Source organism: Nicotiana tabacum, chromosome 3 (assembly GCF_000715075.1).
Source record: "Nicotiana tabacum cultivar K326 chromosome 3, ASM71507v2, whole genome shotgun sequence".
Classification (NCBI taxonomy): Eukaryota; Viridiplantae; Streptophyta; class Magnoliopsida; order Solanales; family Solanaceae; genus Nicotiana; species Nicotiana tabacum.
The window spans coordinates 5,188,105-5,214,989 of NC_134082.1; the positions used below are offsets into that span (position 1 = coordinate 5,188,105).

At 35.6% G+C, this 26,885-nt stretch overlaps 2 protein-coding genes across 3 annotated transcripts; both read left to right on the plus strand.

Annotated features, from left to right (window-relative positions):
- The first annotated feature begins 472 nt into the window (after window positions 1-472).
- LOC107821821 (uncharacterized protein At1g03900-like) lies at window positions 473-3,814 on the plus strand. The gene is made up of 3 exons (XM_075249111.1): window positions 473-1,042; window positions 2,414-2,674; window positions 3,327-3,814. The coding sequence occupies exons 1-3, from the start codon at window positions 551-553 to the stop codon at window positions 3,393-3,395; spliced, it is 822 nt and encodes a 273-aa protein (XP_075105212.1). The 5' UTR covers window positions 473-550; the 3' UTR covers window positions 3,396-3,814.
- A 5,389-nt stretch (window positions 3,815-9,203) lies between these two features.
- Window positions 9,204-19,160, plus strand: LOC107773016 (uncharacterized). Of its 2 annotated transcripts, none has more exons than XM_075249116.1 (14): window positions 9,204-9,338; window positions 10,924-11,214; window positions 12,438-12,612; window positions 13,065-13,148; window positions 13,231-13,472; window positions 13,953-14,169; window positions 14,652-14,731; window positions 15,203-15,287; window positions 15,464-15,595; window positions 15,707-15,820; window positions 16,301-16,348; window positions 16,712-16,796; window positions 17,741-17,797; window positions 18,781-19,160. In XM_075249116.1, the coding sequence occupies exons 2-14, from the start codon at window positions 11,018-11,020 to the stop codon at window positions 18,810-18,812; spliced, it is 1,548 nt and encodes a 515-aa protein (XP_075105217.1). In that variant the 5' UTR covers window positions 9,204-9,338; window positions 10,924-11,017; the 3' UTR covers window positions 18,813-19,160. The 2 variants fall into 2 exon arrangements, with proteins under 2 accessions (XP_075105217.1, XP_075105218.1); XM_075249117.1 differs by having other exon boundaries at window positions 9,210-9,346.
- The last annotated feature ends 7,725 nt before the right edge of the window (window positions 19,161-26,885 follow it).

Sequence of the window (26,885 nt, forward strand, 5' to 3'; positions counted from 1 at the left end):
TAATATTTCTCAAAATTTTTATATTGGCTCATATATATGTTTTCAATGAATTTCAACCATACCCATTGAAAAATGACCCTTTTGCTTAGATTTTTGGAATATTGGATAGATAATTTTTGTATTTTATCACCTTGTTTGCTATTTCATATGGAATTTTTCTTTATCTCTTGCATCTAATGTTGTAATCACGCTTAAAATATAGAAGTAGATCTTTGCATGTGATTCTTAGAGAGAAAGAACCTTATTTATTTAGATTTTTAATTTTATATATGCTTGACTAATTTTGTTAAATTTATGATTAATGGTTAAAGTTCGGTAAGTTGATTATTTAGGATAAGATTATCTTATTATTCTTGCCAACTTTACCTTTTCAAAACATATACATTTTCAAATAGTGTGTTGCCACCTTTTGTAGTTGACATTTCAACATCCTTAACACGCTTAGAATCCACGTCTTTTCTTCACCATTTCCCACCTTTTCTTTTCTATATATTTTCAAATCTCTTTCTTCTTCACTTCAAGCTTGAATTCCACATTGTTCACGAAAACGATGTCGTTTGAAGACGAAGAGGAATCGTTGGAGCACACGCTCTTAGTAGTGCGTGAAGTAAATGTATACAAAATCCCTCCACGTCCAACAAGCGGCGGGTACAAATGCGGTGAGTGGCTTCAAACTGATAAGATCTGGTCGGGTCGGCTCCGGGTCGTGTCCTGTAAAGACCGGTGCGAGATCCGATTAGAGGATCCGAATTCTGGCGATCTGTTCGCTGCTTGTTTCGTGCCGCCTGGACAGAGGGAGAATTCGGTGGAATCGGTGCTCGATTCGTCGAGGTACTTCGTGTTGAAGGTCGAGGACGGCAGGGGGAAGCACGCGTTCGTAGGATTAGGGTTTGGGGAAAGGAATGAGGCATTTGATTTCAATGTGGCGTTGTCGGATCATGAGAAGTACGTGAAGAGAGAGAGCGAGAAGTATGATGGTGATGATGAAGCTAGTGGTGATGGACATATTGATATTCATCCTGCTGTTAATCATCGATTAAAGGTACTGCATTTTGCTTAATGATGAATTAGACGTTTTAATTATGAGTTTACTTTTGTGCACGGACAGTGTAAAAAATATTTGCACAATCAGACACTTATTACATGTAACTGTATTTTAATAGCATTGGTTGCTAATCTGTAACTTGTTATAACTGTTAAGTAACATTGATGTAAAAAAGTTCATTATACTTCGGTGTATACGACTTAAATTCTTTGATTGTGCTTAATAGGAGCTTAAGCCATTCATGCAGTGCAGCCTGCAGATATTATTTTTTTATTATTTTAGGATATTAAATGTCATGGGCAGATGTAGAGGGTAAGTTATGGATTCATCTGAACCCAACAAATTGGCTTGTTAAAAAGTTCACTAAATGAGTACAAATAATTGATTCTGGAACCCAGTAAATCAAATGAGTTTTGGTAAAATGCTGAACTCAAAACCATAAAGTTCAAATCCTGGATCCATCTTGTGAGGTTGAGTTTGTAGATCCGTCCATGATAACGACTTCATGTTTCCCTGGCAGTTAACTGAGTAGTGTTAGGGCCTTAGTTTGCATCTGGTTATGGTGCGTCTGCAGAAACTAAATTGTGATTATTTTTACTAAGCTAAATTTGACTGAATGTTAAGGTTGCAGCGTGACTTTGACTAGATACATTATGAAATATATGCAGCTTAGGTTGAAGTTGAAGGAATATATGATTCTGAGTAAACAGTCATCAAAACGGAAAAGAGGATATGAATCCTATGAGTGCAAAAGTTCCTTTTTTTTTCCATTTTTTAAACTTGAATAGAGTGGAATAGATACAGAAAATTCATATAGCTAATCCCATCTAATTTATGATTGATATGTTGTTGATTGCTTGTTTTTTTGAAATGTTTTCTTGGAGGAGAGGGTGGTGGTGATTGAAAAGAACTAGCCCTCCTGTTAAAAATATGTGGTTTACATTTTAAATTGGATATATGCTTCAATACGCACTTGTTGAATTACTTCATAAGAGATTAAAAGTATGCTATGAGTTAGAGTCTGGGAGCTTCAAATCACTCGGGTTGATTGGATTCTTAACCAATCTTATTCAGCTTATTGGATATTGAGTGCCTTGTCGTAAGTACATGTTAAATATGACATCGTTTGAATATCTACTGGAAATTTGTTCCAGTGAGTTGGTTTTCTTTGTATGCAAATTACTCCATTTTCTGTATGACTTGCATTAATTGAGCCTTGTCTACATCATGGTTTCTATACCATTTAAAAGTGATTTATAGTTGGTGATTATTTCACTCTATTCTTGTGTCATAGTGGGTTGTCCTCGAATGCAGTCAGTTACTCAGTTATTCACCTAAATGAGTAACTCTGGGTAGTTTGGTTCCTAGGAAGGTGAAACTATCCGGATAAATGTGAAGAACAAACCATCTAGTGGAACTGGCATGCTTTCCGCCGCTGTTCAGTCCAAGAGCATTGTCATTGCGCCACCCCCTAGTGGAGCTAACAAGATCAGGTCTCCTCTTCCACCCCCGCCAAATGATCTGGCTATTTCGCAGAAGACTTCTAGCTCTCCCCGTATTGCACTCAAGGGGCCAAAGGAAAGCTCAAGGCAATCCATTGATCCATTATCCAATCTCTCTCAACTTCAGGTATTTCACTTCGTGCCTTTTATAACACTTCCTACTTATGTAGCTCTCTGCATATTGCTAAACCGTAAGTCCACTCCAGAAATCCTTTGTTAATGCCCCTTTGGCCAATGGATAATTGCTCATATTTACCGTGATCAGCCAAAACATGTGGGAGACTTTTGGAATTGCTTGTCTACTTTGTTTTATTATTACTATCTACTCTAATCTAGATGATAATTGTTTTGCAAATATTGAAGACAACTCATTAGATATGGAAGGCTTGAAATAAAAGATCAGTTACTGGTTTGCAGTGCTAGTTTCTGAGAGAAGTTGTTGAGCTGCAGGTGTAAATCATGTTGATCTATTCAAGAAAGAGAAACTATGCATCTTAGCTGATGATTGGTTTACATGGGTTTGAATTCAATAGCTTTGGCATATGTCAGTTTTGATTTATCTAATAACAACAATTACGCCTCAGTCCCAAACAAAGTTGGGGTCCGTGATATGAATCCTCACTTCTTTCTTTAAGCTCAACTCTTTTGATTTATCTAAACTTTGGTGATTTATGGGATACATATTCTTCAATTATTTGCTACAACTGCATCATGAGCAATTCTTTGATCTGTAAATGAGCAACATTTTAATTGTAGAATTCACTTATCTGTGTTCGCAGAGGAGCCTTCCTTCAGCCGCTGGATCTGGATCAAGTAAAACCACAGCAGCTGGATGGGCAGCATTTTGAGATTTTAAGCGTATGTTTAATATGGCTGAGATAGTAAGATATATGCTTGCTGTTATACTAGGATAGAAAACTATATATCCAAACTAAAAGGACAGATCGGTGCACTAAGCTTCCGCCCTGCACGAGGCTCAGGGAAGGGTTGGACCATATTTGGTCTATTGTACAAACCTTACCTTGCATTTTTGCTAGAGGTTATTTTCACAGCTTGAACCCCTGATCTCGTGGTCTTACGGCGGCAACTCTAACTGTTGAGCCAAGGCTTCCCACATTAAGAGAATGAAAGCAAAATTTCATGTGTGTTTCCTCAGTTCCTTGGAAGATAAATTGTGATGGAGTGTATTTAATTTTAAACTTGCTTAACCTGTTTGAATTGTACTTTTGTTCTACATCTAATAAAGAAAATATTTTATTTTGCAAAATTGTCCAAAGTGTTTTGGCTGAAGTAAGCTGTCATCTTTTGCAATCATAGTCGTATAGATGTGACTAAAGTGCTCAAGTTTGTTTTCTGTCAAGTACACAAATGTTGGATTTAATTTGATTTGAGGAGAATTCGACTCAGGCTTCAGAGCTCTTGTTATCTTTATTCTGATAGGGGAGTCACGGGTGGTGTGATGTAGGGAATGAATCACTTGTTTTATGACACTAATGATTCATAAGCTGATCCAGGATTTCAAGAGAATGTGTTGCACTATTGTGAAGTGGTGGATCTAGAATTTGTATTTGACCGGTTTAACTTTAGTCTCTTATCATGACCCACTATACTTTTTAAAATTATAGGTTCAAAATTATATTCTTTTTGAAATTTTAGTAATTTTCACACATATATACTTCGTGCCGAAAACAAGATCGTTCAGAGTGGGATTTGAACTGCCAATTTCTCTTGTAGAGATGCACCCAATAATAATTGCACCATAATAGTCTTTGAGCATGGGTTCACACACATATATTTAAGTAATTTTGAAGAAATATAATATTATTTTACATGGTTTAGGAAGAGGAGTATGGGTTGATACGCCTTTGTAATGATTGTGGGATGCATTGGATCCCTCCATAGTTTCATATTTACTAAAAATGTGCATAGTTTCATATTTACCCGTTACGTTCACAGTTTTTCTACAATTATTATACCATTCATTAAATACTAATTATTAGGAGTTGATTCCTTCCTAATTAGGTGCGCTGCAAATCAGGAACAAATTATTCTAATTGATTTAGCGATCTTCAGATCAAATTTGAAACGCAAAACCTATATCTTCAATTTAAAATCAAATTATATAGACTCTTTTCTGCAAAAACTCTGTTCTTCGATATTTTCCCTTAAGCCACAAATCAAAAAAGATAAAATCGTCAACAAATTCGAATCAAATTAGAAATCAGTGCTGCAAAAGCTCAGTTCGTCGACATTCTCTCTACATCTCTCTTTATTTCTCAATCGCAAATTTTAGTAATACAAAGCAAATGAAAAGAGAGCAACAATTCCACCATTGACAGCCATTAAAAAGCTTGAAAGCTTTGAATTCAAATTTGGGTTTTCAAAAATCATTATTTGTTTGGATTGGATATTGTTGAAAATAATCGGGAATATGGTTTGGAGTTTATATCTCAATTTTGAGGGGTTTTGGTAAAGATTAGACTTGGTTTTGACTGAATTTCAGATTGAAACTCGAAGAACAAGAAGAAGACATATTGCAGAAATTGTAGATAAATTGTAGATTATTTGTATTCTGATTGTAGATGTTTTATTTTCTGTTTTCACAAATAAAAACTTCTACAAATCTTCTGAAAAAACGCAATTATATAAAAAATCCCAATTATGCTACAATTGAATGGGAATTGGGATATAAAAAATCAATGTACCCAGTTTGTAGATATTTTATAGATAAATTGTAGATTATTTGTATTCTAATTGTAGATGCTTTGTTTTTTGTTTTCACAAATCCAAAACGACTAAAACTTCTACAAAATCTTCTGCAAAAAACACAATTATGTCAAAAATACCAATTAAGCTACAATTGAATGAGAATTGAGATATTAAAATTCAATGTACCCAGTTTGTAGATATTTTGTAGATAAATTGTAAATTATTTGTATCCTAACTGTAGATTATGTCGAAAATACCTATACGCTGCCACATTTATAGTGGCAGGACTGATAAAAATGCACATAAGGAGGGCAGCTGATAAAAAAAAGGGCAAAGTGGTTCTTAAGAGCAAGTGCATTCTTGTTGGCAAAGTGTAACGGAAGGTAAAAGTAAGCAATAGTCGATAGTTCAGGTGCAAATTTGGAACTTTTTACTAATTACATATCATTGGTATCTATGTCAGTTCGTATCTTGAATGCTTCTAGTCTCTCAGAGAGAAACAAAATTGTCTCATAGGAACGAATCATCAACTGAGAATTATTTTTCTGAAGACTTCCCCAGGCAGCTTTGCTGAGATTTGACGACGTAAGCAATAACCACCTGTTCTATGAGAGAAAGAAAACGTGGGTGGGGGTGGGGGTTTTGGAGAGAGAAACGTGGGAGGGGTGGGATATACGGTACCTTAAATTAAGGAGGGATATACGCTGCATTAATTGTACCCTTAAAATACACTATGGTATAGAATTGGTAATTTGGTATACTAAGTATAATTAAGTCAAACCTTAAACATTGAGGGTAATAAGGTTTTCTATGTGACATAGGAATATAAAAATTCATTACATGAATTTGAATTAGTCAAAAGCCCAATGCGAATATCGAGCGCTGGGTGGAGAACCAAAAAAATTCACATCGGTTATGAACGGTAAAATGAACCTCATGATTCCTTAAGGTCAAGTTGTCATGTGATATGTTTCAAGTGTTGTTATAAAACCCTATGTTTACTGGTAGAGGTGTACATAGATCGGGTTGGTTCGGATTTTACAATTACCAAACCAAATCAATTGTGTCGGATTATTAAATCTAAAGGCCAAACCAAACCAATAAAACTCGGATTTTTCACTCACGGTTTTTCTCAGATTTTCTCGGGTTTTCGGGTTATTTCGGATTTTCTCGGGGTTTTTTTTCCCGGTAAAATCTTCATAGAGAAAACATATAAATTGTGCTCAAAATATTTCTTTAATCATAGTAAGATACAACTATATAAAGTATTTTCCAAGAAAATAATACAAAATATGAGACGTGTCATGGCATTATCTTAAAATATCAACAGTAAAGACAATAAAATTATGTAATATAAATATTGCTAATTAAAAAGTCATAATAAAAATAAACATAATCTAAAAGTACTAAGTCATGCTAAAATAAGTAGACTAACAAGGGAGTATTAATTATATGACTAAACGCTAAAGAAAAAATAAAAATAGGTTATGCATTTTTATCTAAATTATTGCAAAACAAAAAGTAGATATTCAATACATTCTCGTTCATAGTATTGAATTGAATGTCTTTTGTTAGCATTAGTATTGATTTGATTTTGGTTTGGGCTTTTGTCAGCATTATTTAATTTACTAATATTAATGGTTATAAAAATTTATTGGAACATTCAAAAGTTCTAAGTCCAATCTTGAAATAATATCTTAAAAGATAAAATTATGAAATTTTTTAAGAAATATTTATAAATTACATCACAATAAGTATATTTATATATTAAATATATCTAAAATTTCTATATATGTAATGTCGGGTTTGTTTGGTTCGGTTTGACTTTCTTTAGTTAAAACCAAACCAAATCAATTATGGTCGGGTTTTTTTTTCCAACACCAAACCAAACCATAGTCGGATTTTTTTCTCGGTTTGACTCGGATTATCGGGTTAGTGCGGTTTGTCGGTTTCTTTTGTACACCCCTATTTACTAGTACTTAAAAATAGATTTCACGAGCCAAATCAATTATTAAAAAATGTTAAGTTTGGAGCAACATTCTGACTGCATGAGTTTGCTCACATTATTGGTTTCAACTCTCAAGTATGTATAAAGTGTTATTTTGTTAGGTTGACAACTAACGTAAAACTAATCAATTTATGACGAACAATTTTGGCGTTTTTTGATTTTTTTTGTTCTAATTATCAACTAATCTAATTAAGGTTGGTTGAATCCTCTGTATGATTTCCGATCATGTCCATGAACCATGATTACCACTAGTCTTGTATGGGCTATTATGAGGCAATTGAGTAGGATAATTGATCATATATTGAGTTAGTTTGACCAACAAACGTTGTGAATTGATTGGTAAATACTCTTTCATTCTTAACTAGATGTTTTAAGTTCGAGTCATGCTATAAAGTTGTCTTTGCTTTACCCCCAATATAGGACTTCCTGATAGCGGATACGAATTTAATTTAATCACGCCCCAATTTTATACCAAATCAATAAATATAAGACATTTGCCTTTTATACACTGATAGAATTTAAGGGCTTTTAACTTAACCATAGTTAAAAATATTTTTCCATTTTAGTTTTTAACTGTTAAAGCTAAATTGCTTAATCTGATATAAATATTGATTGTGAATAGGTTATTTACCGTATGCCTATTCTTTTGCGCATGGTCTAAATAAACCTCTGAAATCATATCAAGATTGATCTTGGACATATAAAATTTTTAAATTAATAAGAGCTCCTTTAGATATAAGAATTTTTTCGCTTTTTTTTTCGAAATCAGTGTTTGGTCATAAATTTTTTAATTTTCACTTGAAAATGAATTTTGGAATTTTTCGAAAATTTGAAGAACTCCAAAAAGCTGTTTTTCAAAATTTTCGCTCAGATCACTCACAAAACTTCAAAAACAACCAAAAATTATATTCATGTCCAAACACACCTCTAATTTTCTATTTTTAAATACCATTTTAACTTGATTTTTTTTTTACTTTTTCTTTTGAAATTTTATACTATAATTCTTATGTCCAAACATGTACTAAGTTTAAATATTAAAATATAGACAACTGGGCATTGTTCAAAGAAGACAACATGAAAAACATCTGTAATTGTTTAAGGTATTAAAAGCAAATGGATAAAATATTACCTGTCAACTTACACATGATTTGTTGCTCCCATGTTCACATCCATGAGACAATAAGTTGGTCAAGATGGAACGACAAAACGTGGAACATATTTTTTTAATTATCTGATATTAAATTTTATTTACTTGACAAATTCGGATTTGATTGATTTATATAAATGTCCCCTTTTTAGACTATTGTTTAGATTTTGTCTATATTTTGAAAAACCGTACAAATAATCTTTGGAAAATTATTAATTACTATTCCTAAAATATTTACTCATATAATTATCAGTTTGCTCCCAAAATATTAGATTGTTATCTAACGTATGCAATAATTTACAAAATTTTGACAGTGGTAGAATATTTTCTCATAAGATTTTTAGTTTGCCAAAATCTACCAAAAGATTCTTCATTTTGTGCTTAATTATTGGGGAAATGACTCAGTTCTACGCTCGTGAATTTAATTATCATTATTCACAAATTAATTGGAATACGTGTAAGTTGTAAAACAAGTTTAACTTGAATACACTGATAATATAAAGTTGTTTTATACTATTAAATAAACAAACCCTGTAATCACATGTAACTATATGTAATAAACTAAATTTAGTAATTTAATAAAGCAAATAACTTACTACTATATTAAATTAAAATAATATAATAGTTGGTTAAAAAAAACAATAAAAAGGGAAGCTGAGGAAGCTGATCCAATAGTCAATTCTAACCAGCGAAACTGCCGCTTAACTGTCTCTTCTTCTTCTTTCCCATTTTTAACTTCCACGTAAAAAACATAAAAACAAAACAAAAAAAAAAATTAAAAAAAATGTTTACATAACACAAAGATTTTATTCACCTTCATATCTCTCTCACTATTTGTCCATATTCATTATATATATATAATTGTACACCCTTTTTACGCAATCTGATTACTGTTAATCTCATCTTCTCCTTCACCAAGATTTTTCAGTAAGTGGGTCTGTATTATTATTTTTTGGGTGTTTTTTTTTTCATATTCTTTGAATTTGATTTTATTAAAATCATGTGGGCAAGTTTATTATGCAATTTATCTTACATGAATTCTTCATTTGTTTTGATGTGTGAAATAAATGTTAATATGGGAGTTTGCCAAATTTGCATGTGCTCATAGTTTCAAGAAATCATCATAAATGAATGTGAGTTTTTCAAGATTCTTTATTTCCTTGTTGGGTTTGTTTTAATTTGAAATAAAGTTTTGATCTTTGTGAAAATTGCATCAGTACTCATGATTGGATTGGATCTGCTACTTTAATAATCATATTTTATACATCTTTATGAGAAAAGACTTAGTGGGCGTTTGGACATAAGAATTGTGAAATTCTGGGGAAAAAAGTAAAAAAAAGAAGTGAAAATGGTATTTGAAAATTAGTGTTTGGACATGAATACAATTTGGAACTGCATTTGAAATTTTATGAGTGATTTGAAGTGAAAAATTTGAAAAACGGTTTTTTGGAGTTTGTCAAATTTCCGAAAAAATCCGAAATTCAACTTCAAGTAAATCTGAATTTTCATGGCTAAACACTGATTCTGAAAAAGTGATTTTTTTATGGCCAAATGGGCCCTTATTATTGCTCATTATTCTATTTTTGGTAATATCATGATTTTGGTGGAAAACCAAATAAAAGGAGCTGTTAGATTTTACCACATTGGTTGATGAAATGAGTTGTCTCCTTGTATGGTTTTGAGCAAGCTAAATTTTGGGGTTGAGTTAGACCCAAGATCCATTTTTTAACAGTAGCAACAAATGACTTTGATATGTTCTGCATTGAATTGATTCCTATGTGTGTTTTTGGTAATTGTGATGGTTCAAAATGAAATCTTAATTTTGGCGGAAAACCAAAGAAAAGTTGGATTTAACTACTAAAAGGGAAGCCCGGTGCACAAGGCATCCCGCGTTTGCATATTGTCCGGAGAAGGGCCGCATCTCAAGGGTGTGATGTAGACAGCCTAACCTAATGCAAATATTAGAGACTGCTTCCATGGCTCGAACCCGTGACCTATAGGTCACACGGAGACAACTTTAGCGTTGGATTTAACTACTGTAATTGTTAAAAGGAGATGAGTTTGGTATTTTCTGCATTGAAGTGATTCCTATATATGATTTTGGTAATTATGTTGGTTCAAAATGAAATCTTGATTTCAGTGGAAAACGAAACAAAACTTGGATTTAACTAGTATTAATGTCAAAAACAGATTACTTTATTTGTTTTGCATTGAAGTGATTCCTATATGTGTTTTTGGTAATTATGATGGTTTAAAATTGAAATCTTGATTTTGGTGGAAAACCAAACAAAACTTGGATTTAACTACTGTCATTGTTAAAAGGAGATGACTTTGGTATTTTCTGCGTTGGAGTGAGTCCTATATGTGTTTCTGGTAATTATGTTGGTTCAAAATGAAATCTTGATTTCAGTGGAAAACGAAACAAAACTTGGATTTAACTAGTGGTATTGTCTAAAGCAGATGGCTTTGATATGTTCTGCATTTAATTGATGCCTTTATGTTTTGTTAATAGGTTTCAACCTTTGGGTATGAGTATAAGTCGGACTACAATGAGTGTGTGGTTTGAGGATTCTTTATGCTTTGCTTCATGTGCTGAGGATATGTGAATGGATTCAGCAAGAGGTTGGTTCCAAAAATTGGCGTCAACAAAGAAGGATTCAATGGCAAGTGGAAGAGAAGATGACAAGCCGGCGTCAGCTGAAGAGGCTTCCAATATAACAAAGCAGAGAGTCGCTGCAGCAAAGCAATACATTGAGAAACATTACAGAGAGCAGATGAAAAATTTGCAGGAGAGAAGGGAGCGGTACGACGTACATGCTAATTTCTTTATTTCCTTGTTACTAGACTTAGTTCCTCCATAGACGAAGAGGTTCAATCGGTATGCTGAACTATGATTTCAGTAGTAGTACTAATGCTTTCCATACTTGCTTAATCGCATTTGAGCTGATTAAAAATTCAAAGGAGAACATTTAAAACGACATTTGGCCCATTTTGTATGCCCAGTAGAGGCAGGAGAGAAGGGAGCGGTACGACATAGATGCTAGTTTCGTTATTTCCTTGTGACTTTCTTCGTGCAACATTACTTTGTTCCTTGGTTTCATTAGAGACATGTTCCTCCATAGATGGAGTTCAATCAGTATGCTGAAATCAATGGCGGAGCCGCATGGCTCCAAGGGGTGTCAGTTGACACCCTTTCGGCGGAAAAGTACATTGTTTCAATATGTTATTTCTTTTAATGTATATATACTATGTGTTGAATCCCCTTTACTTCTTCGTGTGTTTGCTTCTTTAAATTCTGATACCCCTTAGTAAAAATCCTGGCTCCGCTACTACTGAATTATGATTTCAGTAGCAGTAATACCTTCTATACTTGCTTAATCTTGTGAGAATTTGAGCTGATTAAAGAGAAAAGGAGAACATGTAAAACAACATTTGGCCAATCTTGTATGCCCAGACCCTCCAAACGGGCATTATGCAATTCTTTTCTTTTTGTAAAACCTGCTTATGATTGACGAAGTAAGTAAGTTGGATCTGGTGGTTGGTGAGAGGCTGGAATACTTTCTATTGGCTCCAAAGCGAGTAGCAGTGTAAAGAAGAAATGAATAGTATCCTCTTAGAGTTAGATCTTGATGGGGATATCACAACTATTCTACCTGGTGGGGGTGCTTCAGCCGTACCTTCGACATCCCCGTAAAATCATTTTTTGCTTCGATTTCACCCTTCTTTTTTAGCTTTGTGATGCTAATTATTTAACAATGCTAGTAAAGTATTGAGCATAATTTCTCGTCTCTATACGGAGTTGTGTGAGACCAATAAAAACAACATATGGAAAAAACGTAGTTCCATATTAACCTGATCTCGTTGTTTTAAAAGTTGTTATTACACGATAGTCATCCCATTTCCTTTTCGCTCTTTCTTATTTTACTGTTTTGTTTAAGAATAATAACTTGATATTTCTGAACTTTTCTGGCATCTATAATGCTTTAAATTCTATCCATTTCCTTTTTCTCTTTTATTATCTTGCAGGCGAATTTTACTAGAAAAGAAGTTGGCAGATGCCGATGTCTCTGAGGAAGATCAAAATAACCTACTGAAATTTTTAGAAAAGAAGGAAACTGAATACATGCGACTCCAAAGGCATAAAATGGGAGCTGATGATTTTGAGTTATTAACGATGATTGGAAAGGGTGCTTTTGGAGAGGTAATGTTTCTATCAAAAACAACTATGTTCCTCTTCATTTATTCTGTTCTGTTCTCCACAGCCTTTCTTTTTGCCTTTACTCTGTATTTGGAAGTTAAAATTTCTTATGTAAATAGTATAATTTATGGTTCCTTATTTATCAATGCTGTGAGAAAATATAGATGATGAATTGCATTTTATTGCTCCTCAGTGGTGAATCGTGTGAATATTTTACGGCATCAGTATCCAGAAATTAGTTTGTAACTGATATTTTATGACAATGTAATCTATATTTGTGGTTTATGGTACTATTTTCCTGCAGTTATCTCTATCGCTCGAGGTATATTTGTGGTTTGCGGTATTAATATTCATAGGTTAATTATGCTGTTAATTTCATAATTTTTAATGGTACTTAAAGCTAGTTCTTTGTCGAAAAAAAGCCAATCGCATGATTGGTTTCTCCGTTATTACAGGTCAGAATTTGTAGGGAGAAAACTACTGGTCAGGTATATGCAATGAAGAAGCTTAAGAAATCAGAAATGCTTCGTAGAGGACAGGTACATATGATTATGGTCATCAAAATGCTACAATTGATTCGACAACTATATTTTTACTGGTCCTTAGCTTTTCGTATTTTAGGTTGAGCATGTGAAAGCTGAAAGAAATCTTCTTGCGGAGGTTGACAGTGATTGCATCGTCAAACTGTATTATTCTTTCCAAGATGACGACTATCTGTATCTTGTTATGGAATATCTACCTGGTGGAGATATGATGACACTTCTCATGAGGAAGGATATATTAACCGAAGATGAAGCTAGATTTTATGTTGCAGAGACTGTTTTGGCAATTGAATCTATCCATAAACATAACTACATACATAGGTTGTGACTTGATTTGATACAGCGATGTAGTTTGTTATGATCTTTTTTTATATTGGCTCTGGACTTCTTTAAACATAATGTTGTCAAAGGCGCGCTTAAAGTGCGCTTAAGCCCTGAAGCGAGGCACAAAACATGTTGAGCGCTTTGCCTCGCTTAATGGGCGCTTCAGCGTCGTCATCAAGGCTCTAAGGCGTACTTTTCCTTGCCAGTTAGCGTAATCATGAAGATACGACATTAAACAATTGATATTTCGCTTTATCGTATTTTTTTCCCTTCAATTTCTTTGATTCATGCTCAAAATTATTAGTCTTGGACATATATGTTCTTTTTCTCCATTTGCACCTTTCTTCATTAAAGCCCACATTTATTTGTGCTTTGCGCTTAAATCCCCAATGGACCATAAAGTTTTTTTGCGCTTTTCGTCTTTGATAACACAATTAAACACTCTAACTTTGTGCAGCCACCTTTTATTTGTTGCAGAGACATTAAGCCTGATAACCTGCTACTCGATAGATATGGTCATTTAAAACTATCAGATTTTGGATTATGTAAGCCATTAGACTGTAGTACCCTGGAAGAGAAGGATTTCTCAGCCGGCGATAGTGCCAACGGAGGTTCCAGGAGTGATAGCCCTCCCGCTCCTAAACGCACTCAGCAAGAGCAGCTAGAACACTGGCAAAAAAATAGGAGGATGCTTGTAAGTTTCTTTACCATGTGGGTATTCCCATTCATCGTACTTCTTTTCCCACTTCTTATAATATTTAGGGGACTCTACTTCATTAAGTCGTTCCCTGGTTGATAATGAAGATGAAACAATCATTACTACTCCCTCCGTCCCAATTTATGTGACACTTTTTCCTTTTTAGTCGGTCCCAAAAAGAATGATACCTTTCTATATTTAGTAACAATTTAACTTTTAAATGCCCATTTTATCTTTAATGAGATGATTTATAGCCATACAAATATCTATGACTCATTTTAGACCACAAGCTTCAAAAGTCTTCCTTTCTTTCTTAAACTCCATGCCCAGTCAAACACCGTCATATAAATTGGGACGGAGGGAGTATCATGTACTATTTAATTGTTGACCTTAGAAGCAACATTCTATATGTGATTTTTATGAGTGTTTATTGAAGTTTTCTCCTTGTTTATTTGATTGTCCGTGTTTGGGAAATCCAGGCGTACTCCACAGTGGGTACACCAGACTATATTGCTCCTGAAGTCCTGCTGAAGAAAGGTTATGGAATGGAATGTGACTGGTTAGTACACTTCTGTATTACATAATGAGGCGTTTGAATGCACATTTTTTGGTTTTCGTAAATTTGGGGAAACATTGATCGTATGTCTTTTAAAGGAGTAACTCCATTGTGCAATTTCAAGTGGTTCTTGCCCTGCTCTGCCCCACCCCTATTCTTCCATCTCGTCTTTTTTTCATTTTCTATTTCCTTTACGTTTTCATTTCAAGGGAGGCAGGGGCGGAGCTAGGATACAACATAGGGGTTCGGCGAACCCAGTAGTTTTGTTCTTAACTCTGTATTTGTCTTAAAAAATTTACTGAATATGTATAAATTAGTAATTTAGAACCTAATAACTTAAAAGGACTAGAATCTCGAACCCATAAACTTCAAATCATGACTCCACCTCTGAAGGGAGGGTGGATTCTAGTTGATACGCTTTATATGTTTCTCCTTTCCTCATCAATTTGGTGTAAATTTGGTTTTATTCTGCAGGTGGTCGCTCGGTGCTATTATGTATGAAATGCTTGTCGGTTATCCGCCTTTCTATTCTGATGATCCCATGTCAACTTGTAGGAAGGTGATCAATTATGACTACCTGTATACATTCCTTCCTTTTTTTCCCTTCCTTTTCGGCTTTCTGGATGCCCTAATAAATTCTACTGATTCTTCAAACAGTTTCTCCTTTCACAAAATACTAAATGAAAGCTCCCACAGAATTTTATCATCTCAGGCATTTACCTTTTGTACATGCAGATAGTAAACTGGAAAAATCATTTAAAGTTTCCTGAAGAAGCAAAGCTATCTCCAGAAGCAAAAGATATTATAAGCAAACTTCTTTGTAATGTCACTGAGAGACTTGGTTCCAACGGCGCAGATGAAATAAAGGTGTTGTATGGTGTGTCCTATGATATGTTCCTGTATCAGTTCTAGGGCTTAACTGCAACCGTAACCCGGTGATTTCTTTTTTTTTTCCCCTCTATTTTCTTTTCATCTCAGGTCCACTCGTGGTTTAAAGGGATAGATTGGGATAGAATCTATCAAATGGAAGCTGCCTTCATTCCTGAAGTCAATGATGAGTTGGACACCCAAAATTTTGAGAAGTTTGAGGAGGTATCTCCATCCCTGTCCCCTTTTTTTTTTATAATCGGGAAATCCGCGGTGGCCTGTAGCGCACCATTCGGAACTCAGTGGATGATGGGCCTCTACCCTTCTCCACTTAAATAGTAGGATTTTGTCTGTGGCAAATTTCAAACCCGTTACTGCGCCTAACCTGCACATCACACGCTGCACTCTTACCAATAGACCAAAGCCCCGATGGAATTCCCTTGTTTTTTATTTGGTTTCCCGCCCGGTGTTCGATACTCGCATTAAGGCCAGGCTAAATCCAGATTCAAGTCGCACATTGGCGGTAAAACGCTCCCAAACAAAAGCGATCCCATACTCGGGCCTCGAACCCGAGACATCTGGTTAAGGATGAAGGAGTACCTACCACTCCACCACAACCTTTGTTGGTTGGAATATCCCTTTTCTCTTAAATTATTATTTTTAAATATTTTACTGGCTTTTGAAATCTTTTCGTTGGCTCTGCAGTCTGAATCTCATTCTCAGAGTGGATCGAGATCTGGTCCGTGGAGAAAGGTATTCACTCTCATAATCGTATGGGCTTGTAGTTTGATTTTTCATTCACTTACCTAGTAGCAAATTTGGTAATTTTTGGACATGTACACAACATATTACATCGGGCACAGTGATGAACATGACATTGTTTTAAAAAAGTGTTTGTCATAACCATGCATACATACATAACTGCTTACTGAAGTTTCAGAATGAGTTGTTCACATTATGCATTTGGAACTTGTTCTTGTTCTTATATTTGATCAGTTTTCTTTTGCGTTCTAAGTCTTTGTTTTTTCCTATTGTTGTTCGTTTCATACTTTGTATAATTTGGGTTTCTGCAGTTTCTTGTATGACCTATCTATCCTATTCTTACCCTGCATGCAGATGCTCTCGTCTAAGGACATCAACTTTGTCGGATACACGTACAAAAATTTCAAAGTCGTGAATGATTATCAAGTTCCTGGAATGGGTACTTCCTCTATCTGTCCCTCTCTATACGCATTTTCAATCGGTCATAATACTATTACAAAAGCGGAAAAATATCAATCTTAATGTCCCAATATTTGAATAGTCCAACCTCATTTATTAATTTCCTCTTGTAGCTATTTTCTGCTTTTATTCTTTCTTTTGCCAGTACCTTCCAGCCAAGCCTAAAGTACGTAGATTAAAGCTGAAGTCTTTGAGTACTAAAACATTGAGGGATTTAGTGTACTTTGTTTCAAAATGATGCTAGTTGTTTGAACATAAATATGTCCATAGCGGTTGTCCTTCATTCAATGACGCCATATCTTTGCAATAAATGGATATATCTGAGATTCCTCAAAAGTCTCGGACATCACGAGCAGAAAGGACACAATTGGTTGCCTTACTTCTGTCTTCTTTTATTTCTTTTTCGGGTGTTGTGTACGTTAATCTCTAGATGTTGACATGTTTATATATCCCTTTATCCACGATTCTTCTGTCTATCAATAACTGCATGCATTGTACGGTGGATGTGAAGAAGTAGGCCATTATCTCGGCAATAATGAGCCAAGCTAGTCTTGTGGTGAATCCTCCCCGTTAAATAGTCATGCATTACGATCGGAATGCCCAATTATCTAGCAAATACAGCTCTTTTGATCATTTCTTCGCATGTATCTGCAGTAGCATTCATAATGCCCTTTGATTTCACCTGTTTCATCCTGTGCTTTATAAATTGCTTCAGCACAAAATAAGAAACGATCTCTCTAACACATAAATGGTTGTGAGTTCACGTTCTCATCATCTTTGGTAAAATCAAGTCCACCGCGAAGACATTCATAAACAACTCTACCGTAGTTTTTAGCAGATAACCCCTTAATAAGCTTTGACTGACATTTACGGTCATTGATCTCTGAACTCATTGCCTTTGATGTCTCTTTTTTGTTTTAACAGTTGAACTGAAGAAGACAAATACCAAGCCTAAGAAGCCGACAATCAAATCACTGTTTGGTAATACTTATCTATCTCATCTGCTTATTATGAAAGCAATGTTATTACTTGATTCTTTTTGGAGTTCTTTCTCTTCTCCTACGTCAGATTTTATGCTCTGGAATATATAAAGAAAGTTGTCTGTCTAATGAGTCCTATGATCCATGTTACAACTGCTGCAACTGTAATATGCCTTGACGTTGTCACTTCACGATTCTTGCGAGTTAGATATTGTGCACAGTAACATTACACAATTAAAATAGGTTACGTGCAAGGGCGCAATTACGTGGTCCAAAGGGGGTTCAATTAAATCCCTTTCGTCAAAAAATTATGTTGTGCACAATAGGCAGTAACTTCTATAATTATTACTTTTAGTTTAATTGCAAGGATGGTGCTGGATAATTTAAATGGAGAAACATGGTCAATGAGGATTAATATAGCCGATCCCAACTTGTTTGGGACTAAGATGTAGTTGTCAGTTGTGGACCTAGGATTTTTCACTAAGGGAGGTCAAAATATGTAAGAAGTAAACTCCAGAAGAAGAGGGAGTCAATATAATATATATATATATATATATACATAAAGAGGAATTAATTCATCTTTTTGCACCGTGTAATTTTCCAGCGAAGGCCTTGAATACATGTGGCTCCGCCACTGGTAGTTGTTGTTTTATAGATTGGTGAACTCCATTTAGACAAGGGAAGCTTTTAGTGTAACGAGAAAGACTGTTCAAAAATTGCTTTAGATCGCAAGTTTGAATACTAGGTGTGACATTCTTGCATTTTTTGAATCCCTTGGCCTCGCCACTAGATGCATGCTATCTTGTGCTTGACACCCGACGATCTGTATTAGTCACCTCCCCTCTGAGGCCCGCATTGTACTATACGTCCCGTCTTTAACCACTTAATTTTAGTTTGGCAACTCGACTTTCAGTATCTTTTTCCTCTGTATAACACCAAATGTGAAACACATTTGTTATCTGTTGAATATTTGTCTTTCAACAGGAGACGAGTCAGAAACGTCCGAAGACAACTAATGATAAAAAATAAGGGAGCTTTTTGAATCGCTTGCCTCAGCAACATGCAAGTTTCTGAGAAGCAGAAAAAAGTTGCGTGAGCTCCTTGAATCTGCTCATTAGCATGAGTTGACACAAGTTTTGGCAGTAGGTTAGTGACTACTATTAGTTCTGGAATAACTATTTACAGAATGGAAATATGTTGAGAGAAATAGGTTGTATATTTTGGACAAAGTCCTGTTTTTCACCCATTGATTAACTTGTTTGATACAAGATTTATATGTAATAATCAGCTTTTTTAATTTGTAACTTATATTCTTTTTGCATTTAGTTTCAAAATCAGAGTGCAACATGCAGAACATGACATTCAAATCCTAGTTTTTCATTGTTTTCTTCAAAGATGTAAGTGTTATTGTTATAGACAAGAATAATATTGGTGTTTATTGAACAATAATTACATGCAAAGATTTGCAATTACATTATTAGGCACATAATTCAGTGAAGTGAATTTTATGACCCTTTTGTCCATATATTTTTTTTCTTTCTTTTTTCGATTTAAAAAAATGTGTTTGTCCATGAAATTTTATAAGTTTTTGGAGATTTTTTGAAAATGAGTTTTTGAAAAACCAAAAAGTGGTTTTAAACACTTTTTCAATTTTTCGGGATTTTTTTTGCCCCACTCACAAAACTGCAATATTTTTCAAGTGAAATGCATGTCCAAATATAATTTCAAATTACAATACCATTTTTCACCTCAACTCCAAATACTATTTTTTTTTAAAAAAAATATACTAATTTTTATGTCCAAACACCTGCGTAGTTTATATTGCAATGACCAAGAGATTGGTAAAATAGATCAAATAAACGGTTTCACAAAACTTTGGTTTATTTTTTAAGCATTATTAGGGGAGATCAAACAATCAGGCAAACAAACATTTCTCTATACTGGTGTCCCTCCCCTTCGACACCGCGTACCCCTTATGTAATAGCTTTCATTAATACAATTAAGCTTTCATTCTCAATTTTGTTTTCTCAATTGCTATTGACATTGGTTTTCTCATACGACACTAACAATCTCGTCTAGCGTACGGAAGAGACCTCAGTTGGCGAATAGTAACTGCACTGACATCGGTTGCTTAGCCTTACCTCGCCTTCCAAGGAATCTCAGGAAGGAGCCACATAACAATTGGTATCAGAGCCTAGGCTCGACATCGGACAAGGGAACACATTGTCGTTACCACCATTTCTGACCATGGTGAATCATAAATAGGGATCGCATCGCGGCTCTTGAAGAGACGATTGACGTATTACAGCCCATTGTGAATACGGTGCCTGATCTAAGAACCAACCTAGTACAAAGGTTGGACGACCACGCTGAAGGTGACATTGCGAACATCAGTCGCGACTTTGAAGGGGACCGGCAAACGGCAGCCGCGGAGGCAGCCAAAATTTTTGGTAAATTTGAGGGCCTCCAACAGGAGCGCACCGAGAATTTAGACTATAGGGAATAAGAGGCAGACTAGGTGACTGCCATGCAGCAAATCATAGACAACTTGATAGGCCAACTCAATGTTGTCAATGTTGCACAACAATGCTTACTTCGGGGAGGCGAAAACCAAATCAAGGGTGCTGTGAATCTAGCCTCTGTGCTACAAAAACTGAAAATTCCTGAGCCAAAGCCATACAGTGGAGCTTGGAATGACAAAGAAGTGGAGAACTTTATCTTCGACATCGAACAGTACTTCGATGCCGTGGGGGAGTTAGAAAAAGACCAAAAAGGTAGCAACTGTTGCCATATATCTTCAGGGTGATGCTAAACTCTGGTGGCGGGTGGGGGGGTGAAATACGAAGTCATTAAAGTTGGTGAAGATGCTCTTAAGACATGGGCAGAACTAAAGGCAGCCATACGCCTTCAGTTTTTCCCCGAAAATGTTGAATACAATGCACGGAGGAAACTACGGGAGCTCCGCTAGACCAAGTTAGTGCGGGATTACGTGCGGGAATTCTCCATGCTCATGCTGAACATACGGGATATGGGGGACAAAGACAAACTCTTCACGTTCATGGAAGGTTTCGTGAGCATGTGATTTTTGCCCTACTAGAAATACTCCTACAAAAATTAAAGAAAATAGATTTTTCTAAATTGTTTTTAATTTCATAGGATTTTTGTAGGATTTTATTAATTGTTTGTATTTCTGTGAACATTTAATTTTGTTAAAAACATGAAAAATACCACAAAAACGTCAAAAATTTCATGCATTGCATATTAGGTTTTGTGTTTGTATTTTAGGATTAAATGGTTAATTAATTGCTTGATTAAAATGAAAATCACAAAAAAAAATTGTTCATTTTACATTTTTAGCTTTTAATATTAGATTAGTAATTTTTCCTTCATCAATTTAGGATTAATTAATTTTATAAATAGATAATTAGTCTGATTTTATAGATGAGAGTAATTTAAGATTTAATTTAGGACTTTAATTAATTTAGTTAGGTGTTTAAAATTAAAGAAAAGAAAAGGAAAAAAAACAAAGAAAAAGGAAAATGGGGAAGAAACAATTTGGTTCTGATTTTGGGCCACCCAAAGCAAAATTTGGTGGCCCAAATGCTATTTTTACTCAACTTCACCCAAGCCCAATACTTCACATACCCGGTCCAATTTCCACTAATCCAAACGACCTCGTTTTAATCCTAAGCCATCTCAGGCGTTGATCATTGCAGATCCAACGGCTGAGAACCCTATACCTTAAAACCTTAAATATGTCCGAAAGAGACCAGCCCCCAAAGCCCCCCCCCTCTCATTTCTGTCTCTCATCTCTCTCAAACAACTAACCCTAGCCGTCCTTGAACCCCCACCGTCTTCGCCGTATTCCGCCGCCCGAAAATCGCGCTACAGCGGCGGACCACCTCCAAACTACCCCAAATTCATACCACATAACCTCCAGCATATCCTCTTCACTAATCCACCCTCAGTTTCCCCAAATTCCTCACCAAATCGCTCAAAACCTAGATCTAAAAAGCACAGAAACCCTAGTCCAACCTCTTTCCGATTTTTTCTGTTTTTCGTTTGCGTTACAAGACTCGACTTGGATTGAAACCTATGTTAGTTGGTTGTTCTCAGCAAGAACGATTGACTAACATTATTTTCGATCTATCTCGAAGCTTCTCGAATTTGTAGGGCTCCTCTTAGGCCAGCTAGGTATACTTTCGTTCTTTCTCCCTCTTTTCTTTCTATTTTTCTCTGATTGTCCATGTGTTTGACCGTGTGTTTAGATTAATTAGCGTGTTGAATTCACTATTAGGTTAATTCTGAAAATTGTTCGGACATGCTGAACTGTGTGATTAAAGAAAATTAGTTTAATTATCTGTAAGTTAGTTTAATTACATATCTTGTTTAATTGCATCAAATTTGGATTAATTAGGATTAATTATTAGGTTTTATTACATTATTATTCTTGTTCTGCATTTTATTACTGTTTTTCTGCTATTGTTGCTGTTTTGAATTCAATTTTTGTTTGTAGGTTTAATTAGATAAAACGTCTTGTTCAATTATTGGTTTAGGTCTTAAATTATGATTGTTTTACCTAGGGTGCCTTAATTCAGTTGTTTGAATAGTTTAAAGAATGAAGATAGTAACAAAGTGTTCAGGGGTACAATTGAAAACAATTTAGGGAATTTAATGTTAGAATCACCTAGATGGTTCTATGAGATTCCATAAGGGGTTTGTAATCAGAAATTAGGTCAAATTGGTTAAAGTTGCAATAAGCAGAACTTAAAAGGATAAAATTGGGAGTTTAAAATGAGGAAAATATCAGAATGTTCTAGCATTGGACAGTTGTCCCCATTTTTAGCATGAAAATGCTGAAATTGGGCAGAAAAAGGACAAACAACTATTAAAAGATGATGTACTATCTGACATTTCAGAATTCTACGGTAGAATATTCCTTTTTATGCTATCTTTGTGCACTCTATAAAAGGAATAGGCCCTTACTCACTCACTCACAGATATCTATCAGCCTTTCACCCTAGGATTTATCTGAAAATATACAGAAAAGCTACTGCGTTTTTTCTTCTTTGGCATTTTTGGCAGAGAAGCAAAATCTAGTTCAAAAAAATCTGTAAGAAGTTCTGTTTTCTCTTCATTTCTGCTTCTTCTTGAAGATGACTTTGGGTTGAACTTTGAAACTTATTCTGGGATCATTCATTGTTGATGTACCTGCTTGATTTGTTGAATTCATTTCTGGTTTTCTGCCTTTTGTTTGGCGTTTACTATCTCTCATAGAAGGTATGCGAGATTACCTCCCTATAACCTTTTTGAACATGGAAAAAAAATAAGCATGTTAATAGTGTGTTTATGGTTTTATTTCATGTGTTCTTGATGCCTATAATACTGAAGCTGTCCATTTCCATTATGTCTGATATGTTTTGCATGATTCTAAGTTGAAATATATACTATGTTAGCTCATTAACTATGCTAATGTGCAATTTTATTCACTTATCTTAATGTGAAGTTGTTAAATCAAATACACTGATTTAGGCTCTTCTTGAATGCATTTGTTGATAAAAACTTAAAAATTAGAGTTGCCTCTGTTAACTTCTGTTCCTATGTCCTTTTAATGAATTTAGGATTTTTCCAGCTCTATAATATTCATGGATTTGACTATCGATTGGTCAAATTTGTAAACCCAAAGCCAAAGATTGTTCCAAGAAGCTTAATAACAAGTTATAGTTTAGAGGTTACACATGTAGAAAACTATACATGTTTAGGACTGTAATGTAATTTCTTAGTTTGAAGGCCTTGTTTATTTATTGTAATTAAATGGGTTTTGAACTCACTTGTTGTAATTAATGTTAGAAAAATCAGTAGTAATTTTCATCACTGTTGTGATTGTAATAATGATCTGATGTTGAGGGAGTTAGGCTATGGGCTAGACATTAAAGCCCAGTCTTCTACCTTTGTGATTCTATTTAGGGCCAGACTTGTATATTGGCCCAATTGGGGACATGACCTAAACAAGTCTGGGCCCAGGTGACTGGGCCTGATTATTAAGCCCAGTAACTTGGCCTCAATTATGAGTTTATTTTTTTGAAATTCATGTAAGAGGGTGCTAGAAATTATATTAGTATATTTAACTCAGAAAATTTGAACGCATTAGTTCTCTGATCTTACTCATGTGCGAACCAAGTTTGGGTTGGGACAATGTATGCCTGGTGATCTCTTTTCCTTGCTGAAATACGCTTGCCAGGTCCAGTCTTCTGAAAATCGCGAGTTTTGCAAATGGTCAGTTGGCCCATTTCCCATTTCCTTTCAAGCCTATAACAATTAACGCTAGATTACCCCAAAGTAGTTAAAATTCTTATATTCTCATACACTTCCATGAACTTTTACAACAATCAAACTAACTTAGGAAAATCTGAACATCGTAATTTGCTTTAGGCGCATACTAATAAACTATCGTGACTATGGGTACGGTTCCCGTGATATAGTTATGATACATAATTTTCCAAATTCTGGTGCACATTTCATGTGACCCGACCACAACTTTAAACAATAATAAAATGAACATGTTGTAAATTTTCTGGGAAGTGCACGCTAGCGTGACTTCTTTTCTGTTAGTCATACCCTAATTTAGAACGAGGTTCGAATCAGTTACAAAGCCGGATAGCCTTTTGGTTATCGGTACGGTGCCCCCATCGTCTTGAGTTGTACGCTCGGGTAAGCCAGGTCTAGAACAATACATCCAGGTTTTAAACCTAGAAAATCATAGCCTCATATCGGATCCCTAGTAGGAACGCTTGTTTGCATTATGTGCATTTGACTTTGGGGACTCAATACAGGGGTTGGGTCCGTCTAGGACAGGTGACCCAAAAATTAAAAGACCACCCTGATGCATCTTACGTGCTACTTGTACATTTATTTGCTTCGGTTTGCATGTTGACCGGTTTCTAGAATAGGGAAGAAAAGTCAAGAAAAAACAAAATTGAGATGAGAGAGAGAAAATCACCCGTTTCTGAAAAACTTGGTGTTCAAGTATCCCGAAACTCTGCCGAAATTTTGAAAAAAAAAGGAGAAAAAAGTCATTTCGAAATAAGTCATATTTTTCAATTATGTCTAAACTGACCGAACTACGCGGGTTTGATTCTCATGGGATGTGATATACGTAGACAACCCTCATCAGGTTCAGCCCCGCTTTTGCAAAAAATAAGCAAAATATGAAATGTTGTCATTTTTGTCATAAATAAAGTTAGGTGATGCCGTTTTGTGCAAATAGCCAGAAATGTCCCGACAGGACGCCGGAAAGCCCTTTTTGCAAGAATAGCCACCAACGGTTCCTTTGTCAATTTTTAGCCACCTGGCAAACACAGTCCTAAAATCTTCCCTTCTAAAGTGCTGAAGGGTCGTATTTGCAAAAGTAGCCATGATTTGTTTTAATTTGATTTTTTTGCAGAAAATAACTTTTTGATCAATTGTATTTTCTTCTTTTTTAAAAAAAAACTCACATGTTTTAACCCAATCACCTTAATCTAAATGTGCAGAATGAGCACGGTTCAGAATATACCGGTGAAGGTTATGACTGAGATTCCATTGGCACTCCACATGTGGTGGGAAGATTTGGGAAAACAGGGGCGAGACATGTGGTGGTAAGATTCGGCTTGACTAACGCTCCAACCATATTTTGCACCCTGATGAACCAAGTCTTCTGAGAGTACATTGACGAATTTGTGGTGGTCTACTTGGACGATATTGTGGTATATAGCAAAACACTGGAATAACACCTGGAGCATTTACGGAAGGTCCTAGCCCGATTGCGGGAGCATGAACTATATGTGAAGCTATCCAAGTGCTCCTTTGCTCAAAAACATATTGACTTCCTCGGACATGTCATCGAAGAAGGGCGGATCAAGATGGACCAACAGAAGATTCAGGTTATCACAGATTAGCCTCCGCCTAAGGATATCCATGCCTTGAGGGCGTTCCTTGGCCTATGCAACTTCTATCGGCAATTTGTGAAAAATTACTCCCTCATTGCAATGCCATTGACCGAACTTCTAAAGAAGGTCACATTTTGGGATTGGGGAACCAGGCGAGCGAAGGTCTTCAACGCATTAAAAGTGGCTATGTTTAATAGCCCCGTCTTGGCCCTCCTTGATTTGGCCAAGCCGTTCGAGGTACAAACGGATGCCTCAAACTATGCCCTAGGTAGAGTCTTGCTACAAGAAGGGCATCCAGTGGCGTACGAGAGCCAAAAGTTGAAGGATGCAAAACGAAACTATGTCACCCACAAGAAAGAATTATTGGTTTTCATCTATTGCTTTCACCTTTTGAGGCACTATATGTTGGGAACCACGTTCATGGTCAAGACAGACAATATAGTTGTTAGCCATTTCATGACCCAACCAAAGCTGAATGGTCGACATGCCAGGTGGCAAGAATTCCTAGCAAAATTTCACTTCAACCTGGAGTACCCAAGTGGGAAGAATAATCATGGTGCTGATACGCTCAGTTAGAGAGTTGATCTAGCATCGGTGTGCCTACTCGCCACCCTAAGGGGAGCGAAGTAGCCACCACCATAAAAGATCAGATACATGATCTACTCACCAAGGATCCTTATGCACAATATTTGGTTGATTTGGTAAGACAAGTCAAGAATCGCCAGTTCTACATGGAAGATGGCTTCTGAAAGTGAAAGGGAACTAACTTTATGTCCCAAAAGGAGGAGACTTGCGAAGGAGTCTTCTGTCGGAATGCCATGATACTTTGTGGGCCGGCCATCTCGACGAAGAATGCACCATGGCATTACTTCGTCGTGCATATTATTAGCCTCGAATGGCTGATGATGTCGCTCAGTATGTGAAGACTTGTCTAGTATGTCAGGAGGACAAGTCGGACCGCTTGGCATAAGCGGGACTCTTCAAACCACTACCTATCCCAAAGAGACCTTGGGAAAGCGTTTCCCTGGATTTCATCATGGATTGCCCAAGGTCAGAGATCTCACAACTATCTTGGTTGTAGTGGATCAGTTTTCCAACTATGTTACATTTATAGCAGCCCCACAATATATATCAGCAGAAGATACAACTCGACTCTTTTTC